General features: G+C 41.6%; 2 protein-coding genes and 1 pseudogene across 11 annotated transcripts in view; 2 read left to right on the top strand and 1 right to left on the bottom strand.

Annotated features, from left to right (window-relative positions):
• Positions 1–7,743, bottom strand: part of Fam186b (family with sequence similarity 186 member B) — a 32,390-nt gene extending 24,647 nt beyond the window's left edge. The window contains 3 exon segments of the mRNA XM_078014738.1: positions 1,049–1,231; positions 2,234–2,459; positions 3,226–7,743. Coding sequence (XP_077870864.1) covers positions 1,049–1,231; positions 2,234–2,459; positions 3,226–3,465 — 649 coding nt within the window. The 5' untranslated portion in view covers positions 3,466–7,743.
• Positions 7,744–9,368: 1,625 nt separating this feature from the next.
• On the top strand, positions 9,369–12,456 carry LOC120888559 (NADH dehydrogenase [ubiquinone] 1 beta subcomplex subunit 4 pseudogene; annotated as a pseudogene).
• A 2,119-nt stretch (positions 12,457–14,575) lies between these two features.
• Prpf40b (pre-mRNA processing factor 40B) overlaps positions 14,576–16,430 on the top strand; it is a 51,735-nt gene continuing 49,880 nt past the window's right edge. For all 10 annotated transcript variants that reach the window (XM_021726143.3, XM_078014735.1, XM_040280676.2 and 7 more), the window contains exon 1: positions 14,576–14,708. In XM_021726143.3, the coding sequence (XP_021581818.1) occupies positions 14,706–14,708 (3 nt within the window). In that variant the 5' untranslated portion in view covers positions 14,576–14,705. The remainder of the gene's footprint in view (positions 14,709–16,430) is intronic.

The following is a 16,430-nucleotide window of genomic DNA, read 5'->3' as shown; positions in this document are numbered from 1 at the left end:
GTCAAGCCCTTTTAAAAAATAAAAATTAAAAAAAAGGGAAGAAAGAAAGAGACATAGCCTTTGCTTTGCTGTTTAAGAGTTTATGCTCTAGCAAGGAAACAGGTATATAAAAAATTATATTTCAAGACAGAATGGTAAAGACTGTAGGAAAAATCCATTTTTCCTTGTCTTTTCCCTCCCTGCAACTGTGGACCTTTCTTATGGATAATGAACCTGTCCATAAGAATCAATAGGAATGCTAATGTTAGGTATTGTTTATTAAGTCCCAAGCATGTTCAAAGCATGATGTCAGCTATCTCACATACGTGGAAGTCTCTCCTAACCCTGCAAGTTGGCAGTATCCTTCTCATTTTATATATGAGGGAACAGGCTCAGACAGTTGAAGTAATTTTCCCAAAGTCATACAACCAGAAATTGGCAGAGATGGGATTTACACTCAAGTCTGTCTGACTTCAAAGCCCATGCTCTTGAAGTAAGACTCACCTAAGTGTGGCGCCCAGCTTTGCCATAAGCTTTCTTGTGGTCCCTTCTCTGGGTGTCAGTGTTCTCATCTATAAAACGCATGAGTTAGATAATATTAGGTCACTTACAGTGTCAACAAGAGTAAGATTCTAAGGTTTATCTATGTTGTCAACTCACCACCATGGGAGCAGGTACAATCAGGAAGGCTCCAGAGGGGCCTCCAGCTGAGCCTCACTGAACTTTCTGGCTCAGCAGCTAGGTTTGAAGTGAAGAAAGGATGTTCTTCAGACTCTGGCTACAAACTCTAGCCTTCCTGGCCTTCAAAACTTGTTCCCCAGAACAAGGAAAGCACCTGAACCACCTGTTTCCACCTCATTCCTATCTCTAACCTGAGGGACAGCTCAGAACTGCTCAGTGCTCAAATTGAATCCAGCACTCCTTCCCAACCCCCACCCCTTCTGTACTGTCTTTTGCACTTTTGTTATGGAGGAAGGTCAGAGAGACCTACAGCCTGGGTCTTTTTCTTCTGAGATGTCATCCAGCCCATCCCCACCCAGCTCCCCTCCCAGGTGCTCCAGGAACCTACTTTGTGCCCTTTTCTTTTGTTCTTCAATGAGAGTGGAGCAAAGGGAAATGAGAGACTGGATGCCTCCTTTGGTAGCAGTGAGAGAGAGAGGTAACACTTTCTCCATCACCTCAATCCATTCATCCAGAGATTCCTGTTCTTCCTCACTCTTCATGTTCCTGATCTCATAGGTCAGACTGTCACCTGGACAAGGAGTAAGTTGTGCAGGCTGAGGACATCCTGTCCTTGAGGGAGCTCTAAGCAGCCCTGTAACTTAGGGGTTGCAGCAACTTTGAGGTTGCATTGGTTTCACCGTGTACTAGCTGTGTGATATTGCCTTGTCACTTAGTTCCCTAAGCCGCAGTTTCCTTCTGTATAAGGATTGAGTGAGGTTTAAATGAGTAATGCATGTGAAATTGTTAACATGAGGCCTGTCATGTACAAATACACAATAAACATTACATATTATTGTTGTATTTTGAGGCCAGGGAGGTGTCTTTTTATTGCTTTATGTCCATTGCCTAGGCCAACATCTGAACAATTAAATGAATTAAGTGGAGTCAACAACTAACTCTGTTAGTTCTTGAGAGCAGCTGAAGGATCACTGATTTGAGAGTTCCCTGGAAACAGTAGTGTGAGGTAGCTAGGGTGCATCTCCATATCATTTTTCTCCCAACACTGCAAGATCTAGCAAACCTCAGGTCCTGTGATTAGATGACTCTGATTTGAATGAGGGGGAGGGAGTAGTGCCTGGTTTCAGGTCTGTATGTGTCCTGTGTCCAAATGGTAGGGTAAGTTGCTTATGTCTAGCGTCAGTGTATATGCAGTAAGGGTCACTTTATTCTTCTTTATAAAATAGCTAGTGTGGGTTTGAATTCATTTTCTATCCTGCCAAAAAAAAAAAATGAGGTGTCATGATGGATCTGTGACTTAGGATTCATCACATGTTCGGCTAATGTATGATCTATTATGTTTTGGACAATTACATGTTTGCTTGTCTGAGAAGTGGAGGTTACATGAGTGGTGGAATGTTTCTATGGGGAAGGGGTGTTACAATGTGTCCTTTATGCTGTCCCTGCATCCGCCACCCACACACCCCTCCCAGCAAATGCTGATATAGGTAAAAAAGAAGGAGACTTAGCCAGCAGGGACCAGGGGCTAGGAAGAAGTAATCCATCCTAGTAGTTACCCGGCCCACAGACTCACCCCAGTCACCCAACCAGCGGAGAATTTCATACAGGTGCTTCTCTTTCATTTTGGCATCTTTGGAGAAGGAGGCAATTTTCTCCAGCAATATAAATCTCTTCTTGCCCTTTTGCTCTATCTCATGAGATTTCACCTTTTCTTTTAAGTCATATCCTAATTCTTCCTGGAAGCGGTTGATAACAAAATTGACATTGTCCAAGATGTCTGAAAGTTGGGTAGAAATATCCTATATAGGAGACAGCAGATTGTAGTGCTTAGGAGTATAGACTTTGGATTCAGATGCCTGGAGCTCAGGGGTTTTTTTGTTTGTTTGTTTTGTTTTTTTGTAAAATAGAGATCAATATAGACTTATATCACAGGGTTTTTGTAAGAATTAAATAAATTAGTATTTGGCACAGTAAGAGCATTAGCTCTTATTATCATTTTGATTATTAAGGTCAGTAATACTAAAAATATATATCAAAAATGTCTTCAGAATATCAGAACTTGTTGGGGCCTGTACATCTGTACATATCTCCTCACCCTTGAGGCCCCAAGAAACCCTCAGGATCAGAGCCTCAAATAAAAAAAAAAATATGCCACAGTCTCATATAAAGGGTGTTTAGAACCTTAGGTCATTATCCCTAAGTATTTCCAACACTCAATCTTGAGTATTCTGGCAGTTTGCCCTTGGCAAACAAACCCTGAATCAAGAATTCTGGACCACTCCTCCTGCCCTCCTGCCTTCATAGGACCCCCACTATGGGCTATCCTGGAGCTTTCTGCCCATTTCCCTGTGGGCTGCTCCCTTCCCAGTCCAATCCCTGCCTCATTGGGGTGGTTGATCCCAGCCTACCTAGCAGAGGCTAAGTATAGGATGTGGGTATTTTGAATTAATCTGTCTGCAACCCAGGTTGCTGAGTATTCCTGGGATTTTGTTTACATGTGGGGTTAGTCCCCAGTCTCTGCATCAGAGCCCAGTAGAAAGGTGTTTCCCTCATCTCATGGATTACCTCCTGAGCCCGAGTTAGCTGGGCAGCCTCAATCCTTGAGATGATGGCTTTTACTGATGCGGGAGTCACCAACTGTGGGGAATTGTCCTTTTCCATTCTGGATAACTCTTCAGTTCTAAGATGTCTTGGGTCTCTGGTGCACAGTCCTGGACATACAATGTTGATTGTTTTGGCAGTTAAAGTCCCAGGTTGGCTCTTGGGTACCCTCTGCCCAGCCACAGCTCCTCTGGTAACTGCCATACACCCAGGTTCCAACTGATCTGCTTTTCCTTGGTGACATCATCAGTTTGATTTAAAGAATTAAAAGAGTAAACTGGTGTATAACCAGAGGTATGAAAATTGTGCTCTATATGTGTAATATGAATTGTAATGCATTCTGCATTAACAAATTAAAATAAAAAATAAAAAAGAATGCAAAAATTAAAAAAAATTAAACTGGATGCAAGTTTACACACCTATAATCCCAGCTAGTGAGGAGGCTGAAACAGGAGAATCACAAATTCGAGCCAGCCTAGGCATATCAGTGAGACTCTTTCTCAAAATAAATTTGAAAGAAAGGGCCAGGAATAGGTCAATGGCAGAGCACTTGCCTAGCATGTATAAGGCCCTAAGTTTGATATCTAGTACCATGCACATGCACACAAATTAAATTTCCTGCCATCTGTCTGCTTGGTTATCTAGCTTTTTATCCATTATCTAGTATTATATTTACGTGACCTGTTGCTTTTCTTTCTTTTTTCTGCCTTCCTTCTTTCCTTCCTTCCTTTTGTACAGTGGTAAACACAGAGGCACTTTACCACTAAGAAGTTACATCCCCCTCCTCCTTTTTTAAAATTCCGAGACAGGGTCTTGCTAAGTTTCTGAGACTAGCCTCAAACTTGCAATCTTCCTGTCTCTGACTCCCGAGCTGCTGGGATTACAGGCATGCACTACCACATCTGGCAACATGTTTCTTTAAAAAAACCGTTAAACGTTCTGCTCCCAAACTACTAATGACTAAAAATAGAAAAAAAAAACAATTAGAAATAATTACGTTCTGCTATAGTTTGGGTCTTAAATGTCCCCCAAAGGTCCATACGCGAAAGACTTGGTCCCTAAGTGGGCACTATTGGAAAGTTATAGAACCTTTGGGAGGCAGGCTCTGTGGGGAGGTCTTTAGGTCCCTGGAGGTGAACCCTGGGAGGAGATTGTGGGACCCCATACTTCTTGTTGCCTGACTCATGATGTAAGTGCTTTTGCTCTATCACCACACACTTAGTCATTGCCATCTAGCACCCCACCAGAAGCAACAGGGCTCCTTAGTCTTGGACTGGAGCTTAAAAACTATGAACCAAAATGACCATTTTCTCCTTTATTTTTTAGCGTTTTTTAGTTGTCAATGGGCCTTTATTTTATTTATTTATATGCAGTGCTGAGAATGGAACCCAGTATTCCACATATACTAGGCAAGCGCTCTACACTGAGCCACAACCCCACCCTGCAAAGACAGCTTTTTAAATTTTTAAAAATTAGAACCAGTAAATAACCAAATGGGAATATGTTTGCATTTTCCCTGAGGATCAAAGCTCAGTTAACATTTTTAGTTACTGAAAGTGATAATCATGGCCAGAGATCTTTTTTAAATATATGACCATCATTTTATGCCCAGGACCTAGAACTGTACCTGGCACATAGTAGGTACTTACTAAACACTTATTGAATGAATGAACCACTGAATATGTAAATGCAAACATGTATACAGCAAATAATTCTTCCTTGCTACTAAAGATATTATTATTTAATAGATAAGAAATGAAACATTGTAAGTATATTTTTCAGTATTTCATGGCCACTTAGTCACTTGTTACCTGTCTTTCACCTTCTATCATTCATTTGTTTATTCAAAGTTAATTCTTTCATTGGCTCATTGGTTCAACAAACATTTACCCTTGGTAACATGCCATGTGCTGTATTTAGGGCAAAGTTCTGGAGATAACAGAAATGTGTAAGACCTAGTCTGTCTTTGAGGTACCTGCACCTGGATTATGGATACTTATCTATCTACACATTGGGTCCTGGGTGGTTCTTCAATCCCTTATGATTTCAGAGCATGTTGTGGTTTACCAATGACTTACTTCTGTTTCCTGCCTGCCTGACTTTTCTTCTCTTCCTGCTTTCCTTCCTCTTCCTCCTCCACCTCCTCCTTCATTTTCTTCTTTCCCTCTCTCTTTTGTGGTGCTGAGGATTAAATCCAGGGCCTTGTGCATTCTAGGTAAGTGTTCTACAACTGAGCTAACATTCCCAGCCCCACATAACTTATTTATCCTCACAAACACATAAAGCCAGCTAAAGCTCAGAGAGGTTTATAAGATTTACCTAGTTACAGAGTTGGAAAATAGAGAGTTGGGACTCCAACCTAGTTTCCTGACTCCCAATCTGGGGCTCTACCTCCTTACCTCCCTCCCTATTTTCTCTTAAACTCAACCATACTGATAATTAGATTAAGTGTAAATGACCTAAACAAATAATTAAAATACAGGTATTATAAGGCTCAATTAAGAAAAACCTAAGATCCATGCTATCTACACAAAACACACTGTTTCCCTCTTTTTTCTCTTCTTTTCTTTTATGGTGTTGTGGACTAAACCCAAGGCACTTTGCCACTGAGCTACATCCCCAGCCCTTTTCTTTTCTTTTTTAATATTTATTTTTAGTGTAGAAGGACACAACACAATGCCTTCATTTTTTATGTGGTGCTGAGGATCGAACCCGGGTCTCGCACGTACTAGGCAAGCACTCCATCGCTGAGCCACAATCCCAACCCCAGCCCTTTTCATTTCTTATTTTGAGACAGGGTCTTGGTAAGTTGCCCAGGCTGGCCTTGAATATGTGATTCTCCTGCCTCAGCTTCCCAAGTAGCTGGAATTACAGGTGTGTGCCATGGTACCTGATTTAAATACATTTTAAATAGAAAGAGACACATAGATTAAAAGTTAAAAAGACTGGGGAAAAGAGCCAGGCATGGTGGTATACATCTATAATCCCAGCTACTCAGAAGGCTAAGACAGGAGGATCACAAAATTGAGGCTAGTCTGGGCAACTTAGCCAGAACCTGTTTCAAAATCAAATAAAATGGACTGGGTATATAGCTCCATGGTAGAACACTTGCCTAGCAGATGTGAGGTCCTGGGTTTAATCCCTAGTACAGAAAAAGATAAGAAAAAGAAATTCATGAGAAGTGGCATTTACCTGTAGTGCCAGTTACTCAGGAGGAGGCTAGAGGATTCCTTAAGAGAAGACATGAATTATAGTGCCAATAACATGAAAAAGAAGGAACATCACTATAGATTCTACAATGAGAATAATAAGGGAGTATTATTAAAAGGTATTATGCCCATGAAGTTGCAGAGAAGAAATGGACAAATTCATTGAAAGTTATAACAAATCCAAGTTCATTAAGATGAAAGAAGAAACCTGGATAGCCCTGAATATACTAAAGAAATTGGGGTTGTAATAAAAAAAAAAACTTTCCCTCAAAGAAAGCTCTATCCCCAGATGGCTCATAAATTGTACAGAACACTGAAGAATAAAATAATCCAGCTCTGGGCTGGGGATGTGGCTCAAGCGGTAGCGCGCTTGCCGCGCTCGCCTAGCATGCATGCGGCCCAGGTTTGATCCTCAGCACCACATACCAACAAAGATGTTGTGTCCTCCGAGGACTAAAAATAAATATTAAAAAATTCTCTCTCACTCTCTCCCTCTCTCTCACTCTTTCTTTAAAAAAAAATAATCCAGCTCTAAATTAACTCTTCCATAAAGTTTAATAGTAGGGAACACTTTTCAAATCATGTTATGATGTTAGCATTACCTTGATACCAAAACTAGAGAAAAACATTCCAAGAAGAAAGTACTACAGACCAATATCTCCCACAGAGACATAAAAGAAAAGGAATTAAAAGCCACTAACTGGAAAAAATTATTTGCCTAACATATATTTGATAAAGGACTTGTATTCAAAATATGTAAAGAACTATTACAATTCAGAGATAAGACAAATAACACTGTTTTTAAAATGGTAGAAGAGTTGAATAAATAGTACTAAGTCAGGGCTGGGGCTGTATCTCAATGGCAGAGCGCTTGCTTAGCACACGTGAGGCACTGGGTTCAATCCTCAGTACCATATAAAAATAAACAAATAGGGGGCTGGGGTTGTGGCTCAGTGGTAGAGCGCTTACCTAGCATGTATGAAGCACTGAGTTCCATCCTCAACACCACATAAAAATAAATAAATAAAAATAAAGATAGTGTCCACCTACAACTAAAAATATTAAAAATAATAATAAATAAATAAATAAAATGAAGGTATGCTGTCCATCTACAACTAAAAAAAAATTTAAAGGTACCACATCATGAAAGAAGATATACAAATGATAACTGCATATATGAAATGATTCTCAACATCACTAGTGCATTAGGGTAACGCAAGTTAAAAACACAAGATACCAACTCTGATAAGAATGAGTTAGATGATAAAGAACATGAAGATACCAAAATGTTTAGAAGGATATTGGGAAAATGAAAAACTCATATTGCAGGTGGGAATGTAAAATAGTACTACCACTTTGGAAAATAGTATGGTAGTTCTTTCTTTCTTTTTTTTTCTTTATTTTGTTTTTTGGAACTGGCAATGGAATCCAGGAGCCTTTTACCACTGAGCTATAGCCCCATCCCTTTTTTATTTTTTATTTTGAGTCAAGATATCACCAAGTCATGGAGGGCCTTGCTAAGTTGCTGATGCTGCCCTGAAACAATTCTTCTGTCAGCCTCTTGACTCATTGGGATTACAGGAGTGTACCATCATGACTGGCCAATGTGACAATTTTTATTTAAAAAATGTTAAATAATACTACCAAACAGCCTAGCAATCCCATTCCTAAGTATTTACTAAAATAAATCAAAACAAATACCTATATAAAATATTTATAAGTGGCTCTATTTATAATAACCCAGACTATAAACAATGAAAACCCACCAATTGGTGAATGAAGAAACAAACTGCAGTATGTCTATGCAATAAAATGTACTGCTTCATACTAACAAGGAATGACCTACTACTCACATGCAATAACATGGAAAATCTCAAAATAATTATATGTACTAAGTGAAGGAAGCCAGACACAAGCCCTACAAACTCTATATTTTCACTTATATGAAATTCTAGAAAGAAGATAGTGGAGAAAACAGATCAGCAGATGCCAGGAGCTGGATAAGACAAGAGGAGACTGACTACAAAAGGGCATAAAGAAAGTTTTTGAATGAGGGAAATGTTTTATGTCATGATTATGGTTATAATCACAATACTGTACATATTTTTGAATATTCATTGTACTGTACACTTAAAATTAATTCATTTTATTATAGTTAAATTATACCTCAATAAAACTGATTTTTAAAAATGCAACATTTCTCGGTGCAGACTCTCAAGTAGCTAGGATCATGCCTCTCCTCCTAGCTACTTGAGAGTCTAAGGCAGGAGGATCATATGTTTAAGACCAGCCCAGGGAACTTAGCTAGGCTCTGTCTCAAAATAAAACATAAAAAGGTTTGATGATGTAGCTCAGTGTAGCACCTCTGGGTTCAATCCCCCAATATCAACACATACACACAAAAAAGCAGTGTTTTATATGCCTAAGACTGTGGAGGAATTGTGGGTAGAGAGTTATGCAAGGGGTAAGAAGTGAGGAATTCACTGAAGGGAGCAAAGAAGTAAACTCGGGGGCTGGGGTTGTGGCTCAGCCGTAGAGCACTCACCTAGCATGTGAGAGGTCCTGGGTTTGATCCTCAGCACCACATAAAAATAAATAAACAAAATAAATTTATTGTACAAATAAAAAGTAAATATTTTCTCTCTTGTGTGGCAAGTCTTTTTCATACTCTGGCTTCATTTTCCAGACATTAGTCCTTCTGAGCCCTTCTCCCTATGGGCAGCTCTGTGGCCAGCTGCAACGCCTTCATCACAGTTCAGAGACTACACTTGGGTGGTCACTAGCCCAGGAGAGATGGTCACAAACTTTAAAAAATAATGACCAAATAAACCTTTTTCAAATAAACCTTTATGCTGAACCTTTTTCAAATAAACTTTTATGCTAACCTCATTAAAATAAATAAATATAGTATCTTATTAGTAAATATTTAAAAGTTCAGCTTCATGACATCTTTGTATTATAAAGTCATTCAATGTCAAGAAGCCTATTTTGGTGAACCCAGAAATTTGATTTATAGAACATACATATGTGAGTATTTTTAAACTGCTATTTAAAAACAGACTATATTTAAGATTTATGGGTAAAAATGGTAGGTTGAACACATGCATCTAAATTTGTTTTACTGGAAGCCCACTAAAACTATAACAAATATTTTTAAAGGAATAAATCCACCAAGGACAGGAAAACAGGAAAGGAGACAAGAGCACAATTTTAAGAAAAAAGGAAACCAATTGGATGAGCAATTACTCAGACCAGAGAAGAGGTGCTAAAGCTAGCAGGACAACTGCATGGCAAAGGGGATTGGTTGTGCCAGACCAGAGATTTAGCAGTTTCAACTGTCTGACCCTCTGAGAGGAAAGAACAGGTACTACCATCAGAAGTTCCCAGCCAGATCACTGTGCAGAGCAGTTCATGATCAACAAACCCACATGTGTACTTGAGTGCATGGGGGGGGGGGTGCTTACACTTCCAATCATCTTCTTGGTAGCCTATCCTTAAGTGTGAACAGACAACCAATGGTTATAAGAATTCCAAGAAAAGAATGTAATATGGAAGACAGAGACCAAACCCACAGAAAAAGAAATTTGGAGCAAACAGAGATTATGCAGAAAGAAGAAAAATTGAACAAAGCTTCCAGTAATATATTTCAAGACAAGATAAGCTATTGTAACCTGAAACAAAATAAGATGCTGCAAAAAGAAATATTTGGAGAATAAAATAAAGTGAGAGCAATAAAAATCTTTAAAATATGAAAAAAAAAATTCAATAGAAGGAAATAAAGTGGATGGATTCTCCCAGAAACATAAAAAACATGGAAAATTGGAGAGAAAAAATATAAATTATAAGGACAAGCCCAGCAGGTTCATCATCAAATCATAGGAGTTCTAAACAGAGAAGATGGAAGGGAGAAAATCATCAATGGGATAACTCAAGTCTACTGCCTGGCTGGGGCTGTAGCTCAGTAGTAGAGCACTTGCCTAGCATGAGGGAAACCCTGAGTTTGATCTTTAGGACTGGGAAAGAAAGTGGGGGCAGGGGTAGTAAATCCAGAAAGAAAGAAAAGACAAAGAATATAGAAAATAAAAGACCCAACAAAGCACAGTGTCGAAAAAAAAAAAAAAAGTGGCCAAGAGAATGGGAAAGAAGATGCCTGATTCCCAGATGTGCAGCAAGGGTCAGGGATAAAGATTGGAGCTTGTCAGAAGACTCCAGCAGAGATTGCTTCAAGGAGATGAAATGGACAAAATGGGAAAAAATCTTTTCCAGCTCCTCCTCTGAAAGAGGATTAATATTCAGAAAATATAAAGATTTTAAAATGCTTAAAACAACCCAATCAATACATGGGCAAAAAAACTAAACAGATATTTCTCAGAAGAAACACAGGTAGCCAACAGATATATGAAAAAATGTTCAACATCTCTAGCCAGGTGCAATGATGCACATCTGTAATCCCAGTGACTCAGAAGGCCGAGGCAGGAGGATTTCAAGTTTTAGGCCAGCCTCAGAAACTTAGTGAGGCTCTAAGCAACTTAGTGAGATCCTGCCTCAAACAAAAAACGGTGGGGGTGAGGTGGGATGGTCTGGGGATGTGGCTCAGGGTGAAGTACCCCTGGGTTCAATCTCCAGTGCAAAAGGAAAAAAAAAAAAAAAGTTCAACATCTCTAGCAATGAGGGAAATGCTAATCAAATCTATACTAAGATTTCATCTCACTCTAGTTAGAAGGGCAATTATCAAGAACACAAATAAAAATAAATGTTGGTGATAATGTGGGGAAAATAGTATACTCATTGTAGGTGGAACTTTAAAATAGTACAACCACTCTGGAAAGTAGTATGGAGAGTCCTCAGAAAACTAGGGAGTAGAACTACCATTTGATCCAGCTATCCCACTCCTTGGTATTTATCCAAAAAGACTAAAATCAGTATACTATAGTGATGTAGCCACATCGATGTTTATAGCAGAATAGTTCACAATAGCCAAATTATGGAACCAGCCCAGCTGCCCATAATAGATGAAAGGATTAAGAAAGTGTAATACAAACACAACCATAAAAATGAATGAAATTATGGCATTTGCAATTAAAGATGGAATGGAGAACATCTGTAAGTGAAATAAGCCAGACTCAGAAAATTAAGGGTCAAATGTTTGCTCTCATATGTGGAAGCTAGAGCAAAATAAGGGAGAAAAGTCGTGGGGAAGGGATTGGTTATCATAAAAATATGGGAAATATCAGCGGAATTGAAGGAGATCAGGAGGGATGAGGGACAGGAAAGGGAAGGAAATGCAGAATTAATTTAACAAAATAAGAGTGAAAGGAAGATCAGAAGAGGAAGGAGAATTAGGGAGAGTCAGGAGGGAAGGGAAAGGAATGGGAACAGAAATGTAGTAAATCAAATTTCATGCATGTTTGATTTTTGTCAAAATGAACCCAATTACTGTGTATAACTATAATGCTCTAATTAAAAAAAAACAGATGATGAAATGTGTAGAATATCTACTGTATCCTGCTATTCTGAGAAGAGATGCAGATAAACTCTTGCGGGAAGAGTTGAAGCAAATCTTGTAATAAATACATAGAAAATTAAGCAAATAAAAACATAAGATAGGCACCAGGGTTCCAAGATGTCATTCCCAAAGTATAACGTGTCATACCTGGCCACTCTGCCCCCTACTCTGGACCCAGCCTAGTTTCTCTGGAAACCAGGAAGACTCAAACCCAGTGGTTGGCCATAAAAGCCTGGCTTTGAACAGGATTATCTCCTTCATTCAGAACCATGATCATAACCAAGAAGGGTCATGGAAGATCCTGCCTTAATTCACTGGACCTATTCGAGATCAGCAAATATCTATCTGAATTTCAGACCCACTCCCAAGAACTTACTCTTAGGTGCTCTGATTGGAATTGGACCTCTTTTTTCTGGTATTATGTTTCAAAACTAATAGGATAGGAAGGAAAAACTTACCTGGGAAGGGAAATTTCACTGAACATTTAATATATTAAGTCTGGCAATGATAACTAATGTTTTCTTGCTTACATAAATCTTCTATTAATCATTAAAAAAGAAAGAAAACACAAGATAATGATTAATTCCATGAAAAATAAAATTTTTTTGCAGGAAAGGAAGTTTTAGTTGCTTACCTGACTCAACTCTTAATAGCATAAGTAGTCATAGTGTTGTAAGAACTGAAGATTGAACTAACAAAAAATTATTATAGAATTAAATTTGGCAGATGGCAGATGATGGGAAAAGAACTAAATTCTCAAATCTGCCCTGCCCATGTTATTTGTGGAGGCTGAGACAAGACTATGAGGCAAGACCATAAATGACTCACACACTATCACACTATTTCTTTCTTTCTTTTTTTTTTTTTGGTACTGGGGATTGAACTCAGAGGTTCTATACTACTGAACTACACTCTCAGCCCTTTTTTAAAATTTTGAGACAGGGTCTCACTAAGTTGCTAAAGTTGGCCTTGAACTTGCAATCCTCCTGCCTCAATCTCCCTAGTTGCTTGGATTACAGACATGTGACACCATGCCTAGCTACATACTAAATATTTCAACGTCATAGACTAAGTTAACAAATTATTAAATATGTTTTAAATTGCTAACTTTATAAAAATATACCTTCATAAGGTCCTGGCAGATCAGGTTCTAAATGAGAATTTTTGAACTCTCCAGAATTCTACACTAGAAAATGTTCTTGCCTGGCCCCTTTGTGTTCTTGGCGCTGTACTGCATTGACAGAGCCTCATAGAGAGTCCTATGGACACCCCAGCTTGTGTTCATGCCTCTCTTTGCAAACAGCTGCCAACTGGCTACTCCTTAGGCCCAGGTCATCAGCAAAGTCTTCTGAGAGGCAGGTATCCAACCAAGAAGCTGGTGCAGGCCCTGAAACCAGGATCACTTCCCATCCTTGTCACCTTGGGGCAGGATGGAGAGACTAGGGCAACAGCAACCGTAGCTGTCATTTTGTGTGTGTGTGTGTGGGGGGGGTGCTGGGGATCGAACAGGGGCACTTTATTACTGAGCTAGACCCCCAGCCCTTTTTAGATTATTACACTATTTTGAGACAGGGTGGCTCGCTAATTTGCCCAGGCTAGCCTGCGATCCTATAGCCTCAGCCTCTCCAGTCGCGGGGATTACCGTCGTGGACTACCGCGCCCAAGTGTCTTTGGAGACCAAGCCCAGAGAGATCAAAGGACTGGAATTCCCTCGAAGACTTGTCTGTAGCAAGAAGCACCTTCTGTGCAAGGACTTATAGAAGGTCATTTTAAAAGTATATCTCAACTGTCAATAATTTCATGTCCTTGCAGCCTATCTACACAGCTTGCGGCCCGAGAACCACTGCTTGGCTTTAGAAGGTGGCTTCCAAACTGGGGTTCATGCGCCTAATGACGGACCTGAAATATCTTCTTTCCTGGAGAATTCGCAGAGCCTTCCAAGGGTGTTTGGGGTTACAAGTATCTTATTTGCGTAATACGTATTTCACATTTTTAATTCCTACAAAAGATCAGGTCCCCGCTCTCTTTGAGTTCACCACTTTATGAATTCAAAAGTAGCTTCCAGATTCCGTAAGTAACTTCAGGGTCAAGTGAAAAGCACGTGTACAGCCCATAAAGGCAGGGATTTGGGGGATTTATCATTAAACATTTTTTTGTTTTAATTTCAAACTACTGTATGTTTACAGTGCCTGAAAAAGGTACGCTCAGTAAATAGTTCGTGGGTTAATTAATTTAAAAGTGCAAAAATAACAAAAGTTTAAAGTGTCCTATATATTGGAACGAATGCTTCGGTTCATCCTCTGGTCTTGAGCGCCCGCGGGGTAGTGAAGGCCGGGGGATGCGGCCTCAGGCGATGTGGTGCTGGAGGCAGGTTTGGAGGTAAGAGTAGCTGAAGAGCGCTGGCGGCGGGAACCTAGCTTATAGTTGCTCCGCGGAGCCCAGAGTCTGTCAGTCAGAGGCGGGGGGCAGGCACGCCCCGCCTCCTGGGGGCGGGTCCTGGACCCAGCGGCGCGGGGGTGGGGCCTGGCTGTCCGTGCCGGGGGGCGGGGTCCGGACCGGGCGCACCGGGCCGGTTGGGGGCTCCGCTAGTCGGAAGGAGCAACCGGAGTCCCGGCCACGAAGGGGTGCGACCCCCGACTGGCCCCGCCCTCCCGGCTACGGCCCGGCCAATCAGAGCGGCTTTTACTGGCGGGTGGGCCGAGCCGGCCCAGCTGCTCGGAGGCTCTGGCATGGTAACGTCCCCGCGCGGGGGTGGAGGGGCCCGGGGCGGTCCCACAGCGCCCCCTGCGGCCCGGGCCGTGGCCGGGGGGGCGGGGAGGTCAACCGGGGTCCCCAGGACCCCAAGGGAATACGAGGGGAGCAAGGGGTGAGGTAGGAGCCCAGGAAGGGGATGGAGGCGGGGATTTGGGGGAGAAGGGGCGGGGGAGGCCATGATGAAGCATGGCGGGGGGGCGTGCGGCCGGGTGCTGAGGCGGACGAGAGTTGCGCGACTGGGTGAGGGTTGGGAGGAAATAAGTGAAGGATGGGTTTGGGTAGAAAGGTTGAGAAAGAAGAGAGAGGGTGAGAGATGAGGAGACCACAGGACAAGGGGAGAGGTAGGGACCACAGTTTCTTTTCCTGGGCTATGTGGCATGCCCCATCCCCCTCCCCCAGTCCCAGTGGTTGTCCCTTTGGAAGCCCTGGGTGCCCCTTAGGACCGCTAGGGGACTCCCTCCTTTCCCCGCATTTGCAAAGCCTTGTCTCCTGAGGTAAGGAGGGCTTCTGGCCCTCACCGCGGTGCTGGGTGGTCCGAAAGATTGAAGAGCAGAGAGAGGCCTCTTGGTCCCAGCCCTGGCTCTGCCATCAGCAAACTGTAACTACTCTGTGTGACCTTGGGCAAGTCACTACCTTTCTTTAGGCCTCGGATTTCTCATTGATTAAAAAAAGAAAAAGAAAATGGTATCCCAGATCTCTTTCAGCTCCGAAATGGGGCAGTTTTTGAGGATAAAATTAAGGCCAATGGGTTCTAGTACGTGAGGAAGCATGAAGGAGGCAAGGCTTTCAGCTGGGCTGGAGAAAATCCCCAGGGATGTGGGGGAGGGGAGACATAAAGCCTCCAAGGCTCAGTCCGCTAGCCAGGGCCTCTGGAATTCTGTTGGAGGAATGGGAGAACTGTCTTAAGAAGAGGAGGTTGAACCCTGACGCTAGAAAGACTAGGACCAGATGTAACATTCTATTCTAAAGAGGGGGAGTGAGGAGGTGATGAGGGAGTCAAAGAAGCCAGGGAATACATTTTCTAGAAAGGCCCCCCAGGCTCTTTGGAGAGTAGGAGGAACAGTAGAGCTAGTACAGGAGAGTGGGAATGTCTTGGATCAGGAATGGAAAGGTTAATGCTCTATGGGGGTGGCTAAAGAAGGATAGCAGGTAGATAAACTTCAGGATAATCAGTTGGTCTCTAGCTATTTCTTTTTCTCTCCTTGCCACCACACAATGCTGGGGTTCCAATCCAAGGCTATTCATGTTAGGCAGATGCTAAACCACTGAGCTACAGCCCCGGCCCTCAGCTGTTTCTATTTGATGACTGCCTCCTCTTTCTGAGAGATGTGCCTCCCAGTCTTCATTTTTCCAACACCTCTAGGGAGGGAGAATGAGTCAGACCAGGCGGACCTTAGGATCCCTTGGCTCTCTGAGGATTTCAGGAGTGTATGAAGATTGGGGTGATATGAAAACAGGGGATTGAATCTGAGAATAAGAAGTACCATCTGTAGTGTCCTCCTCCTTGCTGGGAGGCAGCTTTGTGGAGTGGTTGAAAGCACAGGCTTTGGAATCAGACTGCTTGGATTCCAAACCTGCCTCTGCCATTTAATCTCTTGAAACCTTGATCAAGTAAGTAATTTAATCTCTCTGAACCTCACTTTTTTACATATAAAATGGGCATTAAAACTTCTTAAATGGGGTTGTGAGGATTAAATGGA

The sequence above is a fragment of the Ictidomys tridecemlineatus genome, chromosome 6 (assembly GCF_052094955.1).
Source record: "Ictidomys tridecemlineatus isolate mIctTri1 chromosome 6, mIctTri1.hap1, whole genome shotgun sequence".
Taxonomy (NCBI): Eukaryota; Metazoa; Chordata; class Mammalia; order Rodentia; family Sciuridae; genus Ictidomys; species Ictidomys tridecemlineatus.
This window is presented reverse-complemented; position numbering and strand designations above follow the sequence as displayed.